This window comes from Glycine max, chromosome 8 (assembly GCF_000004515.6).
Source record: "Glycine max cultivar Williams 82 chromosome 8, Glycine_max_v4.0, whole genome shotgun sequence".
Taxonomy (NCBI): domain Eukaryota; kingdom Viridiplantae; phylum Streptophyta; class Magnoliopsida; order Fabales; family Fabaceae; genus Glycine; species Glycine max.
Genome location: NC_038244.2, coordinates 9,511,530 through 9,539,209, shown reverse-complemented (window position 1 = coordinate 9,539,209; position 27,680 = coordinate 9,511,530). Strand labels below are relative to the sequence as shown.

At 32.6% G+C, this 27,680-nt stretch overlaps 5 protein-coding genes across 7 annotated transcripts; 2 read left to right on the top strand and 3 right to left on the bottom strand.

Moving 5' to 3' along the window:
- Positions 1–942: 942 nt before the first annotated feature.
- On the bottom strand, positions 943–5,039 carry LOC100499754 (putative CCAAT-binding transcription factor). 2 transcript variants are annotated; one of them, NM_001248637.2, is made up of 6 exons: positions 4,893–5,039; positions 4,397–4,451; positions 2,933–3,075; positions 2,027–2,128; positions 1,765–1,929; positions 943–1,634 (listed from the first exon to the last, which is right to left on the bottom strand). In NM_001248637.2, the coding sequence occupies exons 2-6, from the start codon at positions 4,419–4,421 to the stop codon at positions 1,449–1,451; spliced, it is 621 nt and encodes a 206-aa protein (NP_001235566.2). In that variant the 5' UTR covers positions 4,422–4,451; positions 4,893–5,039; the 3' UTR covers positions 943–1,448. The 2 variants fall into 2 exon arrangements, with proteins under 2 accessions (NP_001235566.2, XP_040873520.1); XM_041017586.1 differs by having other exon boundaries at positions 1,120–1,634; positions 4,672–4,898.
- Positions 5,040–9,381: 4,342 nt separating this feature from the next.
- Positions 9,382–10,219, top strand: LOC102669680 (uncharacterized). Its single transcript, XM_006585147.4, has one exon. The coding sequence runs from the start codon at positions 9,580–9,582 to the stop codon at positions 10,072–10,074; it is 495 nt and encodes a 164-aa protein (XP_006585210.1). The 5' UTR covers positions 9,382–9,579; the 3' UTR covers positions 10,075–10,219.
- A 1,030-nt stretch (positions 10,220–11,249) lies between these two features.
- On the bottom strand, positions 11,250–15,273 carry LOC100806567 (ADP-ribosylation factor GTPase-activating protein AGD12). Of its 2 annotated transcripts, none has more exons than XM_006585145.3 (7): positions 15,009–15,273; positions 14,695–14,770; positions 13,292–13,455; positions 12,757–12,886; positions 12,382–12,498; positions 12,154–12,249; positions 11,250–11,955 (listed from the first exon to the last, which is right to left on the bottom strand). In XM_006585145.3, the coding sequence occupies exons 1-7, from the start codon at positions 15,110–15,112 to the stop codon at positions 11,674–11,676; spliced, it is 969 nt and encodes a 322-aa protein (XP_006585208.2). In that variant the 5' UTR covers positions 15,113–15,273; the 3' UTR covers positions 11,250–11,673. The 2 variants fall into 2 exon arrangements, with proteins under 2 accessions (XP_006585208.2, XP_014634405.1); XM_014778919.3 differs by having other exon boundaries at positions 14,695–14,765; positions 15,009–15,196.
- A 2,971-nt stretch (positions 15,274–18,244) lies between these two features.
- Positions 18,245–19,292, bottom strand: LOC102669329 (uncharacterized). The gene is made up of 2 exons (XM_006585144.4): positions 19,245–19,292; positions 18,245–19,158 (listed from the first exon to the last, which is right to left on the bottom strand). Exons 1-2 carry the CDS (start codon positions 19,290–19,292, stop codon positions 18,343–18,345), a joined length of 864 nt encoding a protein of 287 aa, XP_006585207.3. The 3' UTR covers positions 18,245–18,342.
- Positions 19,293–22,393: 3,101 nt separating this feature from the next.
- On the top strand, positions 22,394–27,425 carry LOC100777862 (LRR receptor-like serine/threonine-protein kinase GHR1). Its single transcript, XM_006585143.4, has 4 exons — positions 22,394–22,602; positions 22,688–24,167; positions 24,310–25,854; positions 26,664–27,425. Exons 2-4 carry the CDS (start codon positions 23,099–23,101, stop codon positions 27,245–27,247), a joined length of 3,198 nt encoding a protein of 1,065 aa, XP_006585206.1. The 5' UTR covers positions 22,394–22,602; positions 22,688–23,098; the 3' UTR covers positions 27,248–27,425.
- Positions 27,426–27,680: the final 255 nt, after the last annotated feature.

The window sequence follows — 27,680 nt, the reverse complement described above, 5'->3', positions numbered from 1 at the left end:
TTCTTTTCCTGTAAGTATGCATTCTCATACTCCAAAAGTCATGACACCACCTTAAAGACATAGACATATAGATTATCGAAATAAATTTTATTATTAAGATGTTCAATAGAATATGTGTGTAAACCTAAATAATTTAATTTCTATAATATGTTCTTATTGATCCTCATTTATAGATTAGATATAAAAAAATATTGATAATTTTATATATTTTCAAGATATTTTTTTTTATTTAATAACCTTTTTTTTCTTGCAAGTATTTTCTCATGAATGAGCAATTTTTTTCCCATCCTTAGTTGAATTTGAATATTGATTTGCCACATTATAGAATAGGAATACCAAAGATGAGAAAATAAAAATGAAATAATATTTCAAAAATATGTACACAAAAAAATAAGGTTGTTTTCATAAATTGTAACTCCTTGGTTTTACAATTTATTTCTTTACAATACAATGGTTCTAACGAATAACTATTGTTAACCATTAAATTTTAAAAAAGTTAATGGTAAAGATTAAAACTAACATTAAATGAGTTCCTCAACTTAAGCTCTCCTATTTTTTTATAGTGTTATTTTTTTTAAATAGTAAAATAAAATTATGTATATAGATATAGATAGTAAGAAAAATAAGAAAATGTCATAGAAGATAATAATTTGGAACATAATTTTATAATTATTTAATGAATTAAATAATAGTTATTGATATCAAATACTAGATTCTTTATTTTTATTTCATTTTATTATATATATCTAGCAAAGTTTATTATAGTTTTTATTATTAGTAAATTTAGTTTTGTTTTCATAAACAATATGATTATAAAACAGTGATATAATTGAGTTTAACGTGTTAATGCAGGTAAAAAAAATTAAAATGCTTTTTTAGTTACAACTTTTATAAATATATATATATATATATAGAAGAATCATATAAAACGGATCAAAAAAAGAATCATAAATTATATGTAACATTAATTTTTCCAAAGTAACCCGTGCAGGGCAAGGGTGGTAGGATAAGTTCTAACCAAAGACGGGATTCATTTCAATATCAGCAAGGCATGTGAACCTTATTTATCTATCTAGTAGTCACTGAACAAAAACAACTATCAATATCCATCACCAATCATGGTTGAAACTTCTTCAACTGTCACTAGCAAGGTAAATAAATACGATCCAACCAAACAAAATACCAATCTCTAACCTCTCTACAGTACCAAATACAAAGAAATGCTGTTCACCATAAAAATCTCCCCTACCAAAGGTCAATATTTGATAAAATCACTTCAATTTACATTTTACCTGCATCATGCGACATACTAACGCTACCTACCACACAACCTACAGTGTTGTACAAAGCCAGAATGAAGCAAAAGTGGGATATCCAAGGCAGGTATTATTGATCTTGTGACATACAATATAGATCTCCACTGTCTAAGGTATCGTCGTCTCAGTAGTTTAGGATGTCCTATCTGATGAGGTTTGATCATTTTTATTAGAATTAAGATTGATATTGGATTGTGATTTGTCAGCTGATGTCACATCATCATGCTGATTCTCGTCTTTCTTTGAATTCAGAAACCGACCACCACATCCTCTTGGTCTTCTCAGTGCATGCTTGTGTCGAGATTCATGCAAGTATGGCTGCAAGATTATTACAAGAACAAGTAAGTCTAGAGAAGAGAAGCAAGCAGCTTACAACAACAACAACAACAACAACACAAATTTTGGTGTCAATAGAAAAAAAACTATAAAGATGCAGAGAATGATATACCTTCCTATTCCTTATAACTTTATTTTCTGATTCAGCTTTTGCACGGGATTGTCTACGTCTTAATATACCGTGGTATTGTTTTGCATTGACAAACACAGGCTCCTCAACTGCATCAGTTGGCAGAGGAACACCAGCTTGCTGAATTCCCATTAACTGAAGATGGACCTGGCACAGGATAAGGTTCAATAATTGGAGGATCAGAAAAAGACACAAGAAGCCACTACAATATTAATAGAATCAACAATAAAGAATTAGAGCGAACCATTGGCTGTCCACTATAGGCTTGCGGGGGATAAGGTTGTGTATCATAGGGAGCAAAGATGCTTCTATAGTAAGGATCTGGATATGGATACACAGGTGGTACCTTCAATTAGATAAGAAAGTAACATAAATCAGTAATATGCATAAACAAAAATACATTTTAAAATCAAATACCAAGAGCAATTCTAGGGCAAGCAGTGATTCTGAACAAACTTTAATATCACATCTAAATAACAACCGACACCAGTACTCACTCGGGCAATTATTCATTTACCTTCAATATCCACAACAAAAAACTCTGCCTTCTTAAAAATCAACCTTAATTCACCAAACACAACCTCTAAAGGACACTCTTTTTTTTTTATAAGAAAAACTTCAGATTGCATCATTATTTGCCAGACCAGAAGCCTTAAGTTTTCGAATGCCAAAATAGGTACTGATTAAGAAATTCAGTTTTAACTATTACAAGATCAAGAAGAAATTTATTGCATCCAGAACTCCTTTCATATAATAGCTACTTTCAAATTAGCTTGCTGTGGCAAATTGGGAATGCCACCTTCACGGATAAAAAAAAATGTAAAAAAGCCAATTTATTCATGAATTAGAGGAAGAATAAACCTGGGGAAAATTTTCATCATGATTTGCTAATATTCAGAGTCAATTTGCTTCAATGACAAAACAACAGCAATGTGTGTCTATCTTATACCTACAACAGGCAAGACACATTGGATGATATACAATGGCTATGGCCTATACAAAACAAAGCATTCCTTAGTATTTCTGGAATTAATTAAATATTAGGATGCTGATTCAAATTGGACTGATGATGTCAAAATCATTGAAGAAACATATTTTGTTCTTCTAAGGCAAAATCAGAAGAAAACAAAAAGAAACTTGAAGTTCATACCATTGCATGCCCAGTTCCAAGCTGGCCAGGTGTTGCATACTGTACATTGACATTCTGGGTACTAATATCTGGATCAGAAATTCCATTTGCAGAAGGGGACTGAATTTGTGATTCTGACTGCTGCTGTCCATCATCTTCATTATCTGGATAAACATTTTGCTACATAACTTCAGACAGTAAATTTGTGCTAGGGATGGAGTGAAGGAACAAGTGAATTGCTTCAATTTGAGAAAAACACCAAACTTCCAATAGGATAATAGCAAAGAAGCTCAATCAAAAATCAACACAATATCTTAAAAATGAACCTAGTGTTTTATAATGCATGACCAGCAATCAGAACACAGAAGCATATATCACAATAGGAACACAAACTCCAGATTTATGTTGAGTTTGCAAATACAGAAGAAACAGTGATTGTCAAAAACAGTAGTTTGAAGTGAATTTTTCTGCCCAAATCTCTCAACTACTAAACATGTGAGCACTTATAAGAAATATGCGAGCACTTATAACAGGGTGGGCAGTGCAGGAGTTAGTTAAAAACAAAATTGGTTACAGGATTAGAGGAGTACAGGACTTACTAAAGTTGAAATAAATTTTGAAGTTCAAATCATGAAGCTAAAATAAGATACTTTAAGTTTAAAGATGGTGTAAGATGAAGCCATGTGTAAAAACTAAAAATATAATAGCTAGGATATATTGATTGCAGTCCCTTGGCAAAACATACAAAAAAAGATGCTTCTCAGAAAACCAGCAAACACAATTACACACAACATAAATGCAGAAGAAGATGAAGATAAGGCATAAATCATTTTATTTTTATGCAGCTTCTGTGCAAGAGTGTATGGTTTTAATGACTTGCATGATTAAAAGATACATTGGCTAACCCAAAAGCTGGGGAGATATAGATCTATGATACTGAGGGGTCAAAATAATCTTACGACAAAATAATAATTTTCACAAGGCAACCAATACAGAAAGGGTAACATCCGGTGCAAGTTGCCTGTGAATTGTAGCCAAAGATTAAAAGTTACTAGACAGTAAGAAACATGAGTTTTTATGCAAATAAATGGTTTAACTTTCGGCTCCTGAAAATTCTCATTTTTTTTCCCTTTAAGAAAGGTGGTTTTTTTACCATTTCTTATGATTTTCACAAATGAATAATTCCAGCACACAAAATACAAGATAAAATAAGATTTTACTACACTCACAACAGTAGTTATTCATATTTTCCATCTTCAACCTTACTAATTTCTGTTGAATAGAAATTTCTCCATTAACAATTCCATTAGACTGAGACAAGGCTATTGTTGTTGTAACAATTCCATTAGACACAAAAACACCAATAATATTGTTCCATGTGTTGTTAACTTAACTTGAAACATGCGGGTAATCCACTCATTATAAATGGAAAAGTTACAAAAAAATAAAATAAAAAGGATCAAGGATTTTGTTCATGTAAAATACCAGTAAGGTCGTGAGCAGAGGTCATGTTTCGTGAAGCACGTAACACTGTCCAAACCTGGAACCAGAACAGAGATTGTTAACAGAATTTAGAAGTATTTCAGGTACATGCAATACAGATAAAAAAGAGTGATAGAAAGAGAAATGAAAACAAAAACAGCAGAAGCCAACTGTATATACATTTATAGTTCTTCAACTGAATATATATTGGCTATACAATTATGATAATATATCCACAAAGCCAGAATATAGAGAGACAAAAGAACATATCCAAGTACATGTGAGTCAAGGGTGAAGAAAAAATTTCACATCCCAAGCACAAAGCCAAAATCCACGTTCATTCTGATTAATAAAAAAATCAGGGCATAGTAGTTCTTCTACCGAATTTCAATAGAAGCAGAGAAAGAGATAAAAGAACACTTGAATAGCATACTAAAAACGGAATTCCTTGAGGTGAATTGGAGGGAGGAAAATTAGGGTTTAGAGATTGGAAACGAACCTTGGCAGTGCAATAGTTGAATGATGTGGTTGGTTTGAGAGAAAAGTCGTGGGTAGAAAGAACAGAAGCCAGGTAGTACGCTACGCTGGACCCTCCCTATCCACACACCTAATCCTGCATCTTTCTTTCCTTGCCTCCCAATTCCCCAAAGATCCTTCCTTTCCTTTCCTTTTTACTTTTCTTTTCTCCTCTTTCTCTTCTTGTGTGGTTCCATGCTCGCCAACCAATATTCTCTACAAAAAGTATAACTTTTATTATTATTGTGTTTCATTATAAGAGATAGGAAGATTTTTTTGGTTTTACTTCATCTAACATTTTGGTTCTAATCTTTCAAATATGATTTTAGTCTTCCTGCCAAAACGTTAATAATGTGGAAATTAATAATACTTATTTTAAAAAATTCAGGAAATAAAATGTTTAATGATGAAATATAGAAACTAAAATCACTAATTTAAGAAAGTATATGAACGAAAAAAAATATTTTCCCTAGAAAATATTATATGGATTGGTTGGCTTTTATGCTATAATACTAAAAGTTCTTTTTTTTTTCTTCCAGTGGTTAAGAAATGTTAGTGGTACTTTTTTATAATAAAATCAAATTTATTAAAAATCATTAATTTTGCTGAGTGTAATATTTTATAGTAGTTTAATAATACCCTTTCATCCGATCTTGAATTTGCAATTGAATCAAATTTTACACTACCATTTTTTAAGAGAACAAGGCAAATTGCATGGTAGGCTCCTATGCCACCAATAACGTAACGGGTGAATTGTCACAGCCGCAATGGAGTGCGCATTAGAATTGTCTTCTAAGGGATGCAGAAGGAAAAAAGGGGTGCAGGAAGCAATTGCCTACAACCAGTCCTAAAAAGTCCACAAAATGGCATCAAGAAACCCAAAACCACCACCACTGCACCACACTTACACCAAAGGAATGGATCCCAAGTTTTTGAGGAATCAGAGGTACGCTAGGAAGCTTAACAGCTCTATTTTTGTCTATAATGGTAAACTTTGTTCGAAATCAATGTTTAGTATAGCATAATTAATTTGTTCACAGAGAATACAGTACTTTTATAACAACTTTCCTGGTTTCTGTCATGACCCTTTAATTTTTTACCAATGGAATGTTAAGGTGTTTTTGCGTTTTTTTTAACTATCAATTATTTTTTTTATTAAAAAAAGAACATAGTAATTAATAAGTAGAATTATTTTTTGAAAGACTTAAAGCATGTACTTTGTGGGCTTCACCATTGGGCCGGCCTTACACTTATAGGGCCCACTTTGTTCCCTGTTTTCCTGATGTACTAGAAGAACAGAATGATGCAAAAGTCGAATACAATCCATCTCCCATGAACCTACCCGGTGGTTGAGCCAACAAAATATATAGGTACAAAAAATTATTCTTAAAACATTTTTCTTAATTCAATTTTCTCTTTATTTTTTTCCTCATTACATTATTCATCTTATCAATTATCTCAAATTTTTTCTCTTTTTTCTTTATCTGCCTCTCATTTATTAAAATAAATCATAATTGAGCTACAAATAATTTCTCTTTTGTATACATATATCCCGAACAAAACAACCAAAATTTTCTGGCCCAACTACCTTTCAACCTTAACAATCTTTCAACGAAAGGAAGATTGGGCATGTGAGAATAAGTTAAGTTTCAATGTAGGTGCATGCAATGCAAAACCGCAAATAATAATAATAATAAAAAAAAGCAACAACATCAATATCAAGACACCACCAACATTCCCTCTGGGGTTGTGTTCTCTCATATCAACATATATCTATCCATTTAGAAGAAGTTGATTCAGCACCCCAAGTATACCACCATGCACATAGAAACAAGTAAACATCATAATGGAAAAAATGCATGGCAGCTTTAATTATGCCATTCCATGTGTTATATAATCTGCAGCACGAGGCTTGTACGAGAAAATGTATATTTCTGCATCATAACAAAACCAATTAAGCAATGCTCCATATGTTGAGTGTTCGTTTCCCAACCAACAATAATCATTGCATATTTGAGTGTCATGTGTTGTTCTTATTGCTTTATTTTTGTGTTGTAAATTTCAAGTGTCTTTCTTGGCACGATTTTCAAGAGAAAAAAAGAAAGCAAGAGAAGAAATTTTGAATCAATGTCATTATTGAATATAATTAACATACACCGAACTATTATATGCACTACTAATTTTGATCAAACCTATAATTATGAATTTTAGATTAATAAAGAACAAATTAGTGAATGTTTGAGTATTCAAATTAGTTGCTAGATGCATTTCTTTCCCTTCTGATCGCAAAGGAAGTCTTATATGGAATGGAGAGACACACACCATGGATCAATTCTTTATTAGGTACTTTTTTGGGTACCTGAACACCGATCAATCCATGATGAAAAATGAAAGCGTGGGTCGATCAAGGGCCATGTGGAATAAAAGCCCTAGACATATCTTTTATATACGAAGCATATAATCTGCAAAATAAAGTACTTGTAATTACACTAAAACAATTAAGCGTTGTTATTAAACTAGCTAGGAGTGTATCTTCTTTTCTTTTTTTCTTTATTTTTCCCGGTACATGGATTGTATCTTTTTAATTCACATTCGAATATGGCTTTGCCCTGTTACTTTTTCTTTTTTATTTGTTTGTTCTTTTTATCTTTTATACTATTCCTTCCTTCCGCGACTTTTCTTCACAAAAGCAATTCTATAACAGGAGTGAAGCCCGGCAGCATCTTCGGAATTTTCCTTTGGAATTTCTTGTCACACTCTTGCTTTACTTTTTTTTTTAAAATTTTTTTTTTCCTCTTCTCGCGGTAGGTTCGCACTTACATTCTGGTTATGGCGGAATTTCTTCCTAACATTGTTCATCCACATATAATGTTGAAATTGTACCCATTACCAAAAGCAATATATTTCAAGATGAACTTGAATGATAAGAAAAGGTAAAATACTTCAAAGTTCAACTTTACTTTGAATCTTGATTTTGGAATTCTGGTCCAGCTGGTAATCTTTGATATATCTCAAGAAATAAATTATGAGTTTAGTTTGGATGGATTGTGGATGAAAAGTATAAACTAATTAGAAACTATTTTTTATATAACTAGTAAAGTAATTATATACCAATACCATATACATAACAATTTAATTATAGTTGTATATTATTAGTTTAAAAAACCCTTTATACTGATATAGTACATTCCAATTAGTTTATAAATTGCTTCTGTGTGAATTAAATATTTGATTTAGCTTTGAAAATTTTATTCACAAGGGAAATGACTTACTAAAATTTTATTTAAAATTGTAACATGAGTCATCATAAAAATATTTAAAATAAAAATGTGTATAACTGATTTAAAAAACTTGAATTTAAAATTAAAGAATTAAGAATGACTAGATTTGATCTGACACTTTAAGAACTCATTTAATGATTAGGATAAAGAATTTGAACTTAATTTTTTTAAATTAAAATTTTAGTCTTTAAATAAAATTTTGACTAATAAAAGTCTTAAAAATTTCTTTGAGTTACAAGTTTTAATTTTCACGGTTAAATGATGACGTAGGGGCTATTAAGCTTGTCACGTGCAATTTATTATTATTATTTAATGAAGCTTGTTTTTTGACTGTTTCTTTTTTTAAAAAAATTGCTCGCAAAATCAGTTAGAATTATATTTTGTTTTTCTCTTTTCCAAACCGTTTTTCTCATGGTAAACACACAAATTTTTCAGATTCAAGTTACCCCCATCTCAAGTTCCTTAATCTTGAACACCCAAACAGCTTCCATGAGACTCACAAGTTCGATCGGAACTCATATGGTAGTCGCATTATTCCTACAAAACCCATTACGCTATCATTTTAATGCTTAAAATTTCCCATATATAATCGCACTAGCACGGCTAGTCTAATTTAACAACGCAAACTATATTTGCATGCATGTCAACTAATATGGGAATAAATTACAATTTCTTCGACGACAAACTCGCCATATTTCTTGGTATATCTACGTAAATACTGAGAGTCGACCTTACATTGATTCTTTTGCGTCACTTTCCACAACTCTTTATACTAATACATACATATATCACTCGCAGTCTCGCACTTATCGTGTTCAAAATTATAAGAAATTGTTGGCTTAGAAAACAGAGTTTTCACTAATGTACTGACAAGTAGTAATGTTTTTATGATTAAATTAACGCACTTAACAAAGTTGATGGTATACTATATATATATATAGTATTTTCCTTTATCATATGCTTGTGTCCATTTAATTACCAGAACTTGCTTTTTTAATATACATAAAATGAGAAAAAAAAATAAGAAGTCAACATTTTGTATTGCAATAAACTTCACGAGGATACTTAATTATCCCACTAAACCAACCTTAAAGAAAAGGCGAGTTAATAAAAAGACAAAGGAGAGAGCGGCGAGGGTGGAAGATGAAGGAACCTTTTCCTCCGACACATTGTAAAACAGACAGTTTTCCACATTCAGACAAAACAAAACCCACTGTTCTTCTTTCTTTCTTTGACGTTCTTTAAGTTTAAGCCTCTTTCTCTCTCTCTCTCTCACACACACACTCTCATCATGCTCATTTCAAAACGACACCGTATTCTCCACAACACTTCCACCTCTCTCTATATATATGCTTCCTCTTCCAACCGTTCACTCCAAATTCATTCTCCATGGAAGTAACCTTCGCCATCGCTGTCTTCGTGCCACTCATTTTCGCCGGAGCTTCCTCGGCCAGGGAGCTCCGGCCGTCGGACCACGGCCTCACCTTCCAGACACTCTCGCCGGCAGGGCCGCATTCCTCGCCGGAGATGCGATCCTTCTTCAACAGCGCCAACTCCTCTCCGTCCATGTCCTCCTCCTCGGACGTCGCACTTCCCCGTGCCATGGACTCCGGCGAAGCCTCCCCGCCGGCGTGGTGGCAAACCGACGGAGGCCACTCCGTCGAAGGCGTGGGAAAGGCGCTGACGATGGCGAGCTTGGGGTGCGGCGTGGCCGGCGCGGTTCTGCTTGTGGCTTCGGGTTTGATCTATTTGTTAAAGTACCGAAACAGAAACAGAAACAGAAAGCAGAAGTTAAACGCAGCGTTTTGCGGTGAGAATGAGAATCGCGGTGAAAATATTGATGAGGAAAACAACAAGTTGCAATTGGTGGTACGCAACCCTTGAGTGAGTGTTGTGTGTTCTTGATTTCATTTTGATTTTTTGCTTGTTTCCCACTAGCTATGTATGATTCCACGTTGCATGTAAAGGGTAGCTGTTCTAAATTTATGACTTTATATAATATTATTTGTTTATCTATTTTACTTTTTTCTATTCATCTTGTGCTTCTTTTGATGGACCAAAATAATTATGTTTATAGTTTAAAACCTATTTTACTTTACCATTTAGACAACGTAAATTAATGCCTCTCGTTTTACTTTTAAAAGGTGGTGGTTTAAACAATAAACATGATTTAAAAAAAGCAAAAAAAACATATGAATTATTATTTTTACAACAAATTTTTAAAAAATATTTTTTTCTTAAATTTAAAACAAATCCTTAAATGTAAAATACATTGTTGTATATCTTGTAATACATCTAGTTCTACATGTATAAAAACTAATTACGTAATTCATTAACATTAATAAAATGATTGGATTAGTTATTTTGTCTTAAATTTTAATTTTATTTTTAAGATTATCCATACATTAAATGGTTCAAAAAGTTATTATTTTTAAATTTAACCAATAAATATATCTTATTTTTATTGATAACTCAGTCAATGCATCAACACGAGAAAAACAGTGTAATCATCATAATTAATTAGGGAAAAAATTTAACAATAAAATACTTCCATCTTTCTTATAATTTGGACTACGTTTTTTTAGAAAAAAAAATGCAGGACTAATGTATCCACATTTTATTCTTTACAGACTTTTGTTTCCGTAAAAGAGTTTACGTATTAAGTTCATTGGAATTTGGAAATCAAAGTTTTTAAATTTTACTTATTACAGGCAATCTTTTCATTAGTTCTTCTGCTTCAGATATTAATGGATTTTTTTTAGAAATACAGATTAACGGAATTTAAACCTTGAACAAAATGAATCAAATTAGTTTTTTTTATTTTCTTTTTTAGATAACAAATTGGACATTATATTGTTTATTTTGGTCAGAAACATGTACATAGTAGTGTTTTATTATAGTTTTGAGTACAAAGCCATTTTAACAAAATAATGAAGTTTTAATTTTAATACGAGTACCCATCATATTCTTTTATTTACTATTTTAATGAAATATTATAAAATCATAAAATCATATAGCATTACTTTAAAAAATAAATAAATAATAGAACCAAAATCATCAATCATTTCAAACTTTATATGCTCATCATGAAACCTAAGATCATCAATTTTGCAACGATTTGAATGAAAGTTTAAAGTAATACTCTTCAAATCTTTCTTGACTTGTATCATCTTGCTACCACCAAAAAAATCTTACTGTCCACTCAATCTCCAAACATATTTTATTAAAGACATTGCAACTTGCAACTTGCAACTATATCTTCTACCGTAAATTCGTTTAGTGCTCTTCACAACATGCCACCCCAATTTGGTGCAAAACTTAAGGAATATATGCTTTCATATCTAGAATATAGCTCAGCAACATATGAGATGCTGCCGTCCCAAAATTTCATGCAGTGTTTTTTTTTTTTTTTCTGACGTGCCGTGCAGTTATTGATTTGGAATTACTGTTTCCCCATTCAATCCAAGAATGCTTCATTTAATTCTAATAATCAAGAGGCATCCACTCGAGTTCTAAGTCTAATTCTCCAGATTCAACATTCTGGAGCTTGAGTGATATGACTTGTTTAACCTTACCATCAACTATATTAACTATGCTATCATCTATAAGCGCATTGCCATTGGATTTCAGCCATTTTCCTATCTGCATATCATCAAACATTCTAGCATCACCGTATGCGATTGCGGATGTTATCAGGGGCTGAAGATCAATATCTGCTTCCCCCATTATGTCATCAGCCGAAAACAAGTCATAATCAAATACATTCTGCAATGCAATGTAACCAGCAGTTAGGATAAAATTACATGTTTTTACACCAGAAATCAATTTTGTATCTTCTGTACCAAAACACACATACAGACAAATAGAAGTATCACACATGAAGATCCAAATATCCAAACACCGAATAAGCATCACAGAATTTGTTTCCATTTTCTAACAATACAAGATGAAATTCAATCTTACCAAATTCAATATTCCAAATTGCTGAGGAACAGACAGCATAAGTTCCTCATTCCAGACTGGATTCAAATTACTCTTTATTACAGTTGTCTGAACAGTCTGGAGGCATAGCACCAAAGTCAATTCAGAAAGAAAATTATCAAAATCTACTACTCTTCAATTAAAAATAAAAGATAAAGGGCAAAAGTTTCCCAAGAATATATATGCTAATGAGAAGTGAGAACAACCAACCTGTTGGCCAAGTTTCAAGATAACATATGGATCACTTGTCATCATATCTCTGATAGCTAAATCTGTGCCTTTGATCACTTTCACCTTTAACATTCCAATAAATTCTACCATTCCTTCCTGTTTTAACCATTAATATCAGTCAAACATCAAAGTAAACCACTCACGAAAATAATTTTGTTGCATTTACTACCAAAGTAGTAAAGTTGGATGCATGCGACAAGTGCAGTCTATATAAAATTATCTCCATTAGAAGGCTTTCATCTGGGTACGTACAACACCAATTTAACTCAGTTACCTTGGATATGCTAACTCAACATGTTGCCAACAAACAAATACATCTCCATTCAAAGGACCTATAATATAAAATATAATTACCATATGCTGTGAATCACTTGTAATTCGAAAACTATCCATAATCCCTTTGGATATACTTTTTGGGGGGTTGCTTTTTCCTGACACAATGCGCAAACTAGGTTGCAAAAATTCTTGATGCTCATACTTTAACCTGCAGTAAAAATTTCCACAATTAAAATGCCACTCTTAACTTGAGGATTGATCAGATTGGTATCATAGATGATGCTACCATGAGCAATATCCCAACAACATGCTGATTAGTCCATTATCAACCTAGGACAATGGACTGCAATTAAAAAGAGTACCAGAAAAAACAAAAACTTGAAAATAATGACTCAGCAAAGCCAAATGGTAAAAAAGAAAAAAGAAAAACATGAGAAGAAAAAAATTGCAATGAGGGCACAGAAGTTCTTATCTATATCATCTAAAGTTGACTACAGCTTTAAACCATTTTGTGGTGACCATAAGTATAATATATAATAGATTTAAAAAACAAGTCAAATGATGCTAAGAATGGTAGATGTACAGTGTAAAGTTAGATGAAAACATATCTAACCGGATGAATTTCACACGCTGATCATGAGTGGCATCTGGTCCAGGTTTTGTAAATCCTTCTGGAAAATAAGCCTCATAAATTGAATTAGCAGAAGAATTTCCTCCAACTTCAATCATTGCATCTATTTCATCACTTGACCATTCATCCAATGTCACAGATAAAACCTGTAAGTAAGAAAATAATGTCCCAAGGTTTTAATGCACGACAAGACCAAGCATAAATAGATAAGTTCAGCACACTATTAACTTAATAAACACAACTCATTTGAAAAGAGAGCAGGCATAATATGATAAAAAAGCAAAAAAGCTTCATGCAGTGGCTTCAGCACCTTTGGCTATAGTACATTCATTATACGAAATCTTAACACAGGTAACTAGTAGACCAGAGTGATAAATTGGGAGGGGCTGTGAACGCACTGCTGGAATGATCACACTATCTATCATTTAGTTATCTTTGAAGAACTGAAGATTTATTTGGCCTAATTTCATGCCACAAAAGCTTTAAACTGAGCTTTACTTGACATGACTAACTTTCTTAAAATTTTGATCATACATTTAATAAAAAATCCAATTCAATGACTTTGGTCATCAAAATAGCAAGTTTACTTTCTGACTTATTACAGCTAGAACCTGTGTCTAGCTGTTGGTTCTATCTGCTTTGATATAAAAATTCACTTGCACCCTGTATCTAATATAAAAGTTGACAAATCCAGAATTTTTATTTGAAATCAGGTAAAGAAAAATATGTATATTTGACAATAATGACCAAGAGAAACTCAAATAGCACGATCCAGTGGCAGCAGAGGAGCAACAATAAATTGAAAGTTCACATTTCATAATTAGACATGAGAAGAGATACCTTGTAATAATTTATCTATAAGACATTATTTTCCATTCCTACCAGTCTTATTCATTTAAACAATGAAAACTACAGAAAGATTAGTGATTACAGCTATATTACAGGATAAATAAATAGTACATTGAAAAGAAACCCTTATTTGAAAAGTTTTCACTCCTAATATCAGATCACTAATTTTAGTGTTTCTTTTGTCTAAATTTCACAAGATATCATTTCACAGCATGCTGTGGCATGGAATCTAAGAATAAGGCTTCCCTGCAAACTCCCAAAACATAAGGCAGTAAAAATGAAACAAAATAATGCACCCTGACAAAGTAAAGTTCACCAGCCTATTTCATGAGTATAGATATATAAAGAATGGTTGATTCTTTTCTCATCAAATCAAGTCGAACCCAATTCAAAAAATAACTAGCCACATCTATAGGTATATTAGTCTCTCAATTTGTTCTAGACAAATGAAGAAGGAACTCAGTTTAAATTCCTTATTAGTAAAGTGAAAATCTTCTTTTCTAAACTATTTAGTAAAGTGGATCAGGAATAGTTACCTTTGATATCTGAGAGCCAAGACTTCTGTGCACACCACAGCATTTTAAGCATACGAAAACTCCAATATTGGCTGACCTGAAGAAGCAGTTAGAAAAATGGATTCACAACTAAGAGGTAATATGCATTCCACATTATCATTTTAGGAAAATTCATGTTGCTAGTTTCCTACAACTTAATCACAAGGATGCTTTATAAATTCTTCCCAGAAAATATTCAACACTCAGACTCCAGTTTTGAGTATTATAATCAGTGACCATGACCATAAACCACACACACATGACAAAAAAAAATGTACAATGGTGAATACACTTACGCCCATTTAGGATCTGGAGCATTGCAATCAGCACAAAAGCGATTATCTTTTTGAAGCAATAAATCCTGCAATCTTCTTTTACCTGTAAGAAACCTGCCAATCATTCAACTTCTCAAGAAAAATATGCAAAAATAAATTTACATTCACAATTAGAGATGGAAATAAGCAACACCAGATTTGCCTTAAACAGAATAAGCCTGTTTTTCAAACATAAACTTTGAGTCCAGTCTATTATAATAAATAGGCTATTCTTTTCTGCTTGGCCTAACCTAAAAGCCTGTTTAAATGCTTACTTTGCATTATAGCTTTTACAAAAGCCAACAGGTCTAAGCCTTGGTTTTCAAGATATACAATATATTGAAAATGTTTTTGTAATATTATATTGATAAAATTAACAAACTTTAAGTATATGTTGTCAATATGTTGGCCCAGCGGGCATGAAAATATATTTTAAAAGGCCCGAGGCTTAGCCACTTTAATTAAATAGGTTTTAAAAAAGTCCAAACAACCTGATTTATTTATTAAACAAGGTCGAACCAGGCAGCATGGTAGGCTATAGAACTATTAGTAGGCCCTTGATGAGCTATTCAACCCATTTCCACTACAGTTTGAAACATCCCTTTATTTCTTTGTGATAGAATTTCTAAAGAATATTAAGCTGCTATGCTTAAAATCAAGCTCTATATTTTTTTATCTACAAATATTAATTGTTACTTTTTTGTTAGCAGGAAGGATCGAATCCAGGACCTTTCCTTCCTTCCCTTCCTTTTTAACTACCCAACCAACCTTATATCTCCCAAACTCTCTATATGAGTCCAAACAATTGACAAGAAGACCAAATATTCCCAATAATGCATTGTATAAAGACAGTTTCCAGTCACAACCATCCAGTCATTATTTGAAATCCAGAAATCTTACATGCACCAAAATGATAAAACAATATAAAAAATAGGCAACAACATTGACAACAAAAATGCAACCTAATAAAGATGGAAAAACCTTCTTGCTTTAAGTTTTCCCTCAATGGTAGGGTGAAAAACCCTCACCAGGAATCATGGAGTTAGTCAATAACTTCTAAATAAACCAGAAAAAAACTGTATAAATGCATAAGCCATCACGTGATCCAACAGTCATTCAAATATCATATCAGGATCAATCATTCCAACTAGCTAGGCAAATCAGTTAAATACACGAGAATATGAAATTAAGAATCATAGCATATATACTTGAGACAGGCCTCCCAAATTCCAACCGTTGATTATTCATTGCCACCCTTGAAGCCAGCTATCGTTCAAAACTGCAACTCCAGTAATAGCAGCCAAGCTAAACTACCTGGAAAGAAAGAAATATTTGGTTATAGACTAACAAAACAAAACCCCAAGAAATGTTGTAATAACAACACTTTTCTGCTACAATAATCCTTAATTAGTTCCTTAATCTCCCCCCCCCCATCCCCCCCAAAAAAGAAAAAAGAATATTTGAATAATTAACATGATCAATAATAACTCCATTTCAGATTAATTCTGATTAATCTTTAAGGGGAAGATAGATAGATAGAATCAAGCATAAAAAATAAGAGTTAAAAAAAAGGTCAAATTTTGGGATTATCAGCAGACATCAAAATTGCAATGCAATGTTGTTGTAAGTGTGTTAAATATGGAACTTTTTTACACTAGTATTAGATAAATGCATGCATTTACGTACATTATTCGTTCATAATAAATAAATAAATAATAACAATGGGGTAACCCCCTCCCCCCATTTTCATTTTCCAAGTGATAAAAGAAACCCCCCAAAATGTTCATAAAAAAAAGTATTGAAACGAATTGGAGAATAACGAAAATGCTCATCAAACTCTCAGAAAATGTTGAATATCTAGGTGTTAGGAATTTTTTTTTTCAAAGAATAATGTTTGCATTAAACGAATCTTCTTCACGTCGTGAGGGAAGGAGAAGAAAATGAACAAAAGAGAGAGAAACTAATAATTGAGCGTGTGTGTAGAGATAGATTTCGAAGAAAAAGAAAATAGAATAAAAATACGGGTGAATGAATGAATTGCACGAGTCGAGTTTGAAATCCCCCAGGGAGAATGAGATATAAGGAAGGTGGTGAAGATGTTTTTCATCATTTTATATATGTCAGAATTCGTTGGCTCCAACTTTGAAAAAAATATATTTATACACTAATTTAATACTCTGTATATATTTATACACTAAATTAGTTAAGGAAAAGAAACACAATTTATTAATTTATCATAGATTTGAAAAAAGTGACAGAATAAAAAATAAAATTATTTTTATAATATTAGAGACTCAATACAAACAAAATATTTATTTAAAAAGTAAACATAAAATTTGAATATTTATTAAGATAAAAAATATTTTATTATAGTAAATGTTAATTTATGTTATTTGAAAGAGAAGAAAAGCGAAGGAAATAAAAGTATACTGAAAGTCGAGAAAGCTAAATTTTAATAGTAAATCTAATGAGCTTTCATATAATTAAAAATCATTACTTTATATAATAATTATTTTTAATATGTTAATTGATATTTGATAGTATAAAAAATTACACCAATAAGTACATCAAAATTCAGCAATGTTATTCATTACGAAAAGCATAAGGCACAAAACGCATGAACAATTATGTGGACCAATGTTTTGTTTAAATAAATGTTAATTAAAAAAATTAAACACATATAAATGAATTTTGACAAAGATCACCGGTTGGTGCATTATTGCTCCAAAAACTCGTGCGTATTTTCCTACAAAGTTTATCCCCTTAAGAAGAGATCTATTAGCTTCTATTCTGTTTAGTATTTACTATGAAATAATTTTTTTTTATTGAAATAAACATGTGTAATATTTGGAGGAATGCATTCGTTAGGAGAAGGAAACATGTGTGGGGATTATGTCACTATGTTAGGTTTTAACCTCATGAGTTGCTCAGCTTGATTATGGCTGATGCTGTGAGGACTCCCGGAGTTTGGGTGTAATTTCTTTTGTTTGTTTCTTTCTCTTGCACTATAAAAAACCTTTGGAGGAGTTTTTTTTCCTTCTCTCATCTTGATCATTGACAAAACTTCCCTTCCTATATTCATTCTTCAAATTTCAAATTGTTTGGTAAGAAGAAGAAACAGCCCAAACAACTATCTCAATTGTACCGGTGGCGGAGCCAGAAAAATTATAAAGCCTGGGCAAAAATTTAAAGATAGCAAATTCACATTGTATATAATATGTAAATAGTAATCAATCAAAATAAAAGAGACTCGTCATTTTGTCAACAAAAATATAGTTTAAAATAAAAGAGATAAACATAATCTTACAATAGCGGGTTAAATAAAATTACGAGGCAAGTGTCCTTTCCGAGACTTCTTTGCGGTAAATGTTCGAATAATATCAATATCATCAAGTGACTTGAATATCTCCCGCTCGGTGTAACATACCATCAAGTCATTGAACCACACATCGTTGATCTTATTGCGCAATTTAGACTTGATAATCTTCATTGCTGAAAAAGCTCTTTCAACGGATGCTGTCGACACCGGCAATATCAAAGCTAGCTCAATAAGTTTATAAACCAATGGAAATACCAAATGTTTCTCAGTTTGAACCATCTTCATAGCCAAACTTTGAACATCTTCACAAGTGGAAAAAGAAGCATTTCTTCTCACTTGAAGCACATAAGTTTCAAGTTGATCCCTAATTGTTCCTCGGTCATCATCAGAAAAGTCTGCATGATAAATATCAGCAAGACGAGCAAGCTTATCAACATCAAACTTGGAGAAAGAGTTCTTGGGGTCAAGACATGAGAAGCAATCAAGTATAATGTTACTTCCTTCACTAAAGCGGTGATCCATCTCCACACATATTTTATCAATAGCAACATAAAAAATCTCTGCACGGTAATGATGAAGATTAGTGATAGTCCTCCCTTCTGCTCTTGAACGACCCCGAACTGGTATTTCGTCATCCATATTTGGTACCAGAATACTTTTAGCAACACAAAATCCTTGGACATCGGCAAAAAAATTATTCCAGCCACTCTCTCTCATTGTGCCCAACCGAGCTTTGACAACATCAACTAATTCCATGACATTCACAATATTAAGATCTTTTCTTTGCAATATATTTGAAAGCTCATTTGTTTCCTATGACCTGGATCACGCACAATCTCATTTGGGTTAAACTCATTAACCACATTAGGTGGCGGTTCTAATTCGGCTTCTTGTTGTACAACATTCACATTCTCAATACTTGCTCTATCAACCAAAAATCTCCTCATCTCTGAAATTAAATGATCTTAAGTTAATACTCAATTAACAATTAAAATCATAAGAATCAAAATTTAAATAAGAATAGTTTTTCAAAATAAAAGTAATCTCTTATGATTTATAAAGAGTAGGAACAAGCATTATATTATATTCAATTAAACACCATTATAGAAACTAATAAAATTAGATAACCAAAAGAAACCTTTATTGTAGATAATTTATCTATCAATAAACAAATTTACAAGTGGTATGATTCCACTGTAAAAGATCTTGTTACTGCTATTATAAATAATACTATATGCTTATAATATTACTAGATACACACTTTAGTTTGACTTATCAATAAAACTTTTATAACCAATGAATCTTGCTGTGTAGTAGCTTAATCTGACACTTAGCAGCACACAAAATGACAAAATATATTATAAAGTAAATATTTTTTATAATGAAATTTATTGAAGTTATCAGTATGATACAATATTATAATTTCACCATATGAGATTTTAGATAAACTTGAAAAATATGGGACCCATTTTCACAATGTTAGTACTTCTATATAACATAAAATATTTAACCTTTCAAAGACAAACCCAAATTTTTCTTCTTCTCTGTGTCTGCTACTACTAGGCGGTGCAAATAAACCCAAATTTTTCTTCTTCTTCTCTGCTACCTTTGTGTTAATTGTTTCAATTTAAACCCACAATCAGTTGAAATTAAACAATTACTAACCGAAAAAAAAGGGGAAGGCGGTAGTCGGAAAAGAACCAGTAGGTGTCGATGGCGGAAGCTTTAAGGTTTCTACAGTGTTGCTGCGGTGACGAAGCTTTACTTCTTTTGTTTCTGTTACCTATATTTTTGCCCTTTTAATTTTTAACTCTTACAATTGTTTTGCCCTTTCAATTTCTTGCCCTTTCTTTAATATTTTTCTTTTAATTTTCTCCATTTTTATGTTTGTGTAAAATTATTTCATAATTTATATATAAGTATTTATTTATTATAAATTATAAATTTTAGTTATATAAAATAAACATTCACTAAAATACTAGTAATTGATAAATGTACAACTTAGATTTATAGAACAACATCACATGATATTTGCTTTAAGCTCATAGTAAATTTGTGAAAAAGCTGACCAATAATAATGAATTCATGTGATTGGTGTTTCTATAGTTGTTATTACCCTATTGCATGAATTATCGTAATTATTGTTTACAAAGGGTAAATAAATGAGAAGGAAAATTCTACCAAGAAAAAAAAAAAAAAGAGTGAAGGATAAGAATACACAGTCCACAAAAAGGGTTATGCCAGCTAGTTCAACTAACTATTTAACATCAAGATACTTTTTGTTGAATCTGCGTGCTAAACATGATAGTTGCCCGTTTAATTCATTAATAAAGAAAAATAATAGTACAGCACCAAAAAAAAAAAGAAAAATATTAGTAACATAAAATTAAAAGGGTTATGCCAGAGCCTGGGCAATTGCCCAGGGTAGCCGGGCCTTGAAACCGCCTATTTGTACGCAAATGGTCTCACTTAAGTTCACAATTATATATATCTCTCAAATTAATATCAAAATGTACCGTCTTTAATTTGTTTCTTGATTTTACAACCACTCGCTTCCTATTCATTGATTTTCACCATCTTTCTTTCTTGAGAGAGAATTGTGAGTCTTTGGGATTTACTGTTTGTCCTGCCTCTTCTCTTGTCAAACAATTTGCATGAGGGCTTAGTGGTTTTCCTAACTCATCATATCAGGCATGTACAATGAGAATGAGACTAAGCTTGAGAATTAATGAAAGAAAGCAAGAAATAAGATCGAGTTTAGAAGGAAAATCTGAAGACAATATAGGAAAGAAGGCAAATAAGGATAAATTCAGGCCATGGTACAGAAAGAAGGCGACAAAATAGATTAATGCATATATAATATCAGGTACTCAAGTTTGCAATTAATGTTATTATAAAACAAATACTAATATTTATTATTATAAGGAACTGATCAATTAGGAACGAAGAGCTAGCAAGAAAGGAAAGAAAATACCTATTGCACCATAACTGCTGTGACCAACGAAATAAGATTAACACCTTAGTTATGGTATATATGCTTGGTTGGAAGAAAAAAAAATAGAAAGAAAAAGGAAAAAAATAATTTTTAAAAAACAAAAATTCATAATTTTTTCTTTTCACTTTTCTTGGTATTCAAATTTTAAACTTTCTTTTCTTTCTTTCTCTCATTACAAAAATATATTTTTTTAAGGACAGAAGGAGTCAAACACTTTTTCTTAAAAAGAACTTAGAGAAACAATTATTAAATTTTAAAAGATAAATATTAAGCAAACTGTTTTTTTTTATGGGTGACATTGACGTACACCCCAATCTCAATGAAAGGACTTGCCCGTGATCTCATTGTTTACATAAAATCTTATAAATATATATCGTCAAAACACCTTAGTTCTATTATATCGCCAAGATATTTAATTCATTTCAATAATTAATAGAGGTTGATGTTGTTGATATGCTTGTTATTCATGTCAGTTGAATCAAGCTTAAAACAGACTAAAAGCCCATTAATTAAACATGAAATAGGAATTATAAAACACTGTTTATATATTATAAAAATGTAAAGATTGGAGTTACAGATCAGAAAATAGCATCCTCGATCACAGATTCAAAGTCTAAGTTGTTCATAAATAGAACGATTATACAGATTCTTACAAAAGTCATGTGCAGTTCATGTGATGAACACCCTCTAATGATCAATTTAACACATAATTAAATCCTGTCCGAAGCTCATGTTGGTTCTATCCGAATTGAATAGGATTGCCTTCAATGGAAAATATTTGTCGTCTAGACCAAAAAAGTCCTATCCAAAAAGTTAATCTTGCCAAAGTAGATCGGCCAAAGTAAAGGGAAAAGTTTGACACTAAAACCTCTTTTCTTGCTTTATTTCTCTTTGGCAGTTTGCTGCCACTAAAAAAACCTCAAAAGGATGAAATCAATGCCAACTTTGTTTTAAAGAAAACTTTCACAAAATATCATGCAATGTCGGGTTTTATTTAAGGTCCTCCCTAGCACATGCTCCTAAAAGCCATAACTAAAAGAGACAAAGGTGCTCTCTTTTACTAGTAGAGTGAATTCCGTGTCTCTTACTCTTCTCAGATTTAAAGCTTTCTTTTTCCTTTAAAAATGATATCAATGTTTTTCCATTAAAACTTCTACGATCAATTTTTTTAAGTCCTTTTCCTTTATTGCAGTGTGGATGTCAACTAGGATACTCATAGTTATACGAACTTTTATTACTAAGCTCTCAAACTCATTTCAAAGGTTTGATACTTGATGGTGCTCGTTACTTAGCTACATTGTGCTAAATGAAGTGATTTTTGGTAACAAAATTTTCTTTTGGTTTCAGATCATTAATGTTTTGTCGTACTTTCGCAGCAGTTGAAGGTTGGTTCTGGTGAAGCTTCACAGTATTTTTTGGCTTCTTTTGAGGGACAAGCAATCTCTTGGAGCTTCTGTTTTTTCTTTATTTGGCTGTCGTTTTGTATATTATTTTTAGCTAGTAAGTAGTTTTGCTGATCAGGTGAAGCATTTTAGTGAATGGTGGCTCACTCAAGGTTTTGACTTTTGAAGAATGGTTCTTTGATCTTTTGTGTTGACTACACTACAAGTCCTTGACATAGAGTGGTTTGAGTAGTGCCTAACTCTTCTTTTATGAGCTTGAGCTTGCTTCTACTCTAAACTGGTGCTTTCTTTTAATATTCAGACAAGTTGAACTATAAGCATAAGTAGACACATTCGGCTATTTATATAGAGGAATATGAAGCTATTTAGCTTTATCCTTTTATTGTTGTCATTACCTTTCTTCTCCGTTATGGCGGAGCTTCCTTCACAGGACATTTTAGCATTGTTGGAATTCAAGAAAGGCATCAAGCATGACCCTACTGGTTATGTCCTTAGTTCCTGGAATGAGGACTCTGTTGATGTTGATGGATGTCCATCTTCATGGAATGGAGTACTGTGTAATGGTAGTGATGTTGCTGGTATTGTACTTGATAACCTTGGTCTCGCCGCTGATGCCAACTTGAGTGTTTTCTCAAACCTCACAAAGCTAGTAAAACTCTCTATGTCCAACAATTCTATCTCAGGAAAACTTCCTGGCAACATTGCTGAATTCAAAAGCCTCGAGTTTCTGGATGTTTCTAATAATCTCTTTTCTTCATCCTTACCGGTGGGAATTGGCAAGTTATCTAGCTTGCAGAATCTTTCATTGGCTGGAAATAACTTCTCTGGCTCAATACCTGACTCTATTTCTGGAATGGCTTCAATCCAATCTTTGGACTTGAGCTGCAATTCATTTTCTGGACCACTGCTAGCATCATTGACTAAGCTGACTAACCTGGTATCATTTAATTTATCTCATAATTGCTTCACTGGAAAAATTCCCAAAGGTTTTGAGCTGATTTTTTCCCTTGAAAAGATTGACTTGCATGGGAATATGCTTGAGGGTCATTTAGATGATGAATTTATACTTTTTTCAAGTGCCAGCTATGTTGATTTTAGTGAGAATATGCTTGTGAGTTCTAATTCTCAGCAGCAGAAGTCTCTGCCACAATTATCTGAAAGTATTAAGTATTTGAATCTAAGCCATAACCGGCTAACTGGATCATTGGTTAGTGGAGGCAAGCAACCAAATTTTGAATACTTGAAGGTGTTAGACCTTAGTTACAATCAATTATCCGGAGAATTGCCTGAATTTGATTTTGTTTATGAACTCATGGTCCTTAAGCTCAGCAACAACAGATTTTCAGGATTTGTTCCCTCTGGTCTTCTTAAAGGAGACTCTTTGGTTTTAACTGAACTGGATTTGAGTGGCAACAATCTCTTAGGTAAAATAGAAATGTGACTTTTTTTCTCTGAATAAAGATATTGCATTATTTTTCTTGGGGGATAATTGGTGCTTTCTTATATCTTTTATTCTCAGTTCTTTACTTGAATTGATATTAATTCAATGTTCAAATTGTCTTACAGGGCCAGTAAGTATAATTGCATCAACAACACTGTACTTTCTTAATCTGTCATCAAATGGGTTTACTGGTGAGCTGCCATTGCTTACTGGAAGCTGTGCTGTACTTGATTTGTCAAATAACAAATTAGAAGGAAATTTAACTAGGATGATGAAATGGGGGAATATTGAATTTCTTGATCTCAGTAGGAATCACTTGATAGGATCCATCCCCGAGGTAACTCAGTTTTTTCGATTAAATTATCTAAATCTTTCCCATAACTTTCTTAGCAGCTCCCTTCCAAAAGTCTTAACACAGTATCCAAAGCTTAGAATGCTTGATGTTAGTTCCAACCAGTTAGATGGGAAATTTCTAATTGATCTGGTCACAATGCCCACTTTGCAAGAGCTTCATCTTGGAAATAATACGATTTCTGGTGGCATTAGTTTATCATCCTTTCCTCCTCGTCCTTTCAATCTTCAGATTCTTGAACTTTCTTATAACCATTTTAATGGTTCTTTTCCTGCTGAGTTTGGGTCATTAACAGGCCTGAAAGTGCTCAATATTGCTGGAAATCATTTTTCTGGTTCTCTGCCAACCACAATTGCTAACATGAGTTCCCTAGATTCCTTGGATATATCAGAAAATAATTTTACAGGCCCTTTACCAAATAACATACCAAAGGGGCTAAAAAAATTCAATGCTTCAAACAATGATCTGTCTGGAGTTGTCCCAGAAAACCTTAGGAAGTTCCCTAGTTCTTCTTTCTATCCCGGTAATGATAGGTTGCATTTTCCAAACGACCCTTCTGGATCAACCAATAAATCTGATGAAAGTTCCAATAGGAAGTCTATCAGCTCTATTGTTAAAGTGATCATCATAGTATCATGTGTGGTTGCTGTTCTCTTCATGTTAGTACTGCTCGTTGTCATCATACACTACACTCGAATATCAAGATCTCCATCAGAATATGCTACTGCTAAGGATATGAGAGAGCATGCTCAACCACAAACCACTGGCCCTGGTCACGCAAAAGATTCGATTGGTGCTTTGGTTGTATCAGCCGAGGATTTTGTGACCTCACAGAAAGGTTCGTCATCTGAGATTATCAGCCATGATGAAAAAATGGCAGCTGCAACAAGGTTCTCCCCATCAAAAAATAGCCACTTTTCATCACCAGGATCTAGTGATTCAGTTTCTGTAGGAAATCATGCAAGACTATATGCAAGATCAGCAGATAAATTGACTGGAGAACTTTATTTTCTTGATGATGCAATAACATTGACACATGAGGAGCTGTCTGGAGCCCCAGCTGAAGTTTTGGGGAGAAGCAGTCATGGTACATCTTACAAGGCAACTCTGGAGCATGGTTTGTTATTGAGAGTGAAGTGGCTAAGAGAAGGAATGGCAACAAAGAGAAAAGAATTTACCAAAGAGGCTAAAAAAATTGCAAACATCAGGCATCCCAATGTTGTGGGATTGAAAGGGTACTACTGGGGTCCTACTCAGCATGAGAAGCTTATTATTTCAGATTACATCTCTCCAGGAAGTCTTGCAAGTTTTCTTTACGGTAAGATGTTGATATTCCTTCCATCCATTGCTACTACGCTATATCATTACATGTGAAGGTTAAACACTTGAATGAGAATTAGAATAACAAAGAAGCAATGAAGAAATGGAAGAATGGAAAGCAGCGGATAATTTAAGAAATTAAAATCAGTTAAAATCTGACATAATTAACTAGGATCATGAAGTTTAATTTGAAACAGCTAACCAATCTAAATTTTATGTTGAAATGCTTAAAAGGGCATGATTTGGAAGCTTCTCTTGCCATGCATCTGCTACTGCACCAAATGTGTATCTATATGAAGACCTTTTGTGTACATTTTATCACCTAATCGATCTGATTCCACAATTTGAGATATGAAAATCACAAAAGAGACAAGAAATAACAAAAAAAGGAAAGGTCTTGTTTCTCCATAATTTGCACCAAACTCCACAAAAGTGCAGAATCTCAGTCATCCTAAACTCTAGTTTTGCTCAAATACAACACCTAGTTACTTGTCCACGACTCCACAAGTTTTGAGATTGTAGAGTTGCATGATTTCAATTGCGCATTGGATGTTAAAATGTAACTTATAGAAGTTGCCAAATGCCAGGAACTTGTTAATATAATCATAAAATTGTCATTCAAGTACCATAAATTATAGGCATCTTATATGAGCTTGTGTGTGCATAAATCACAATGCATGCCAATATTCACTGATGCAATGCAAGTGCAACTGATAAATGTTTACAAATTGTTATTTGTCTTACCTATTGGTTTCATTAGTCATCCTGCATTTTTTGAACTTTGAACTTATAAATTTAAATTTTCAGATCGACCAGGACAAGAAGATCCACCATTGACTTGGGCTCTGAGACTAAAAATAGCAGTTGATATAGCACGTGGGCTGAACTATCTACACTTCGATCGTGCTGTTCCTCACGGCAACCTCAAAGCAACAAATGTGTTGTTAGATACATGTGACTTGCATGCACGTGTAGCTGATTACTGCCTTCACAAGCTTATGACTCAGGCTGGTACATTTGAACAAATGCTTGATGCTGGGGTCTTGGGATATCGCGCCCCAGAGCTTTCTGCTTCCAAGAAGCCAATGCCTTCCTTCAAATCAGATGTTTATGCTTTTGGGATTATACTTTTGGAACTTTTAACTGGAAGGTGTGCTGGTGATGTTGTGTCTGGCGAGAAGGAAGGTGTTGATCTGGCAAATTGGGTAAGGTTGCATGTTGCACAAGGTAGAGGATCAGAATGTTTTGATGATGCACTGGTGCAAGAAATAAGTAATTCAATTGTTGAAAAGGGAATGAATGAGGTTCTTGGAATAGCCATTCGATGCATAAGATCTGTTTCTGATAGGCCAGGTATCAGGACTATATATGAAGATCTTTCGTCTATATAGCCTGATCATGCAATTTGAACATTTACACATTCAAGTTTACTTGAAATTTTTGTTTCCTGTTTTCATTGTCTGTTTTCACTTGTACATGAAGATCTTTCATTGTTTGTTTTCACATTTTAATTACAAAAGTATCATCTTATTTTTAATTTGTTTCCTTTTCCAAAGATGTAAGAATTAAACACGATATCAATGAATCAAACACATACATGTCAATTGCTCAATTTCAACATCATGCAACGCGACATAACAGAAACAGATACATGTTCTTAAAATGATAATTTTCATCATTATTTACATTTTTTGCCATGTTTATTTCCCAAAACTTTTATTACTTTTCAAATTTACTTTATTGTACAATTACATTTCAAAACACTTCAAGTTTTATACAAATCTTAAGTTTTAGGAAATTTTCTCTTCATCCTTTGTTATCATG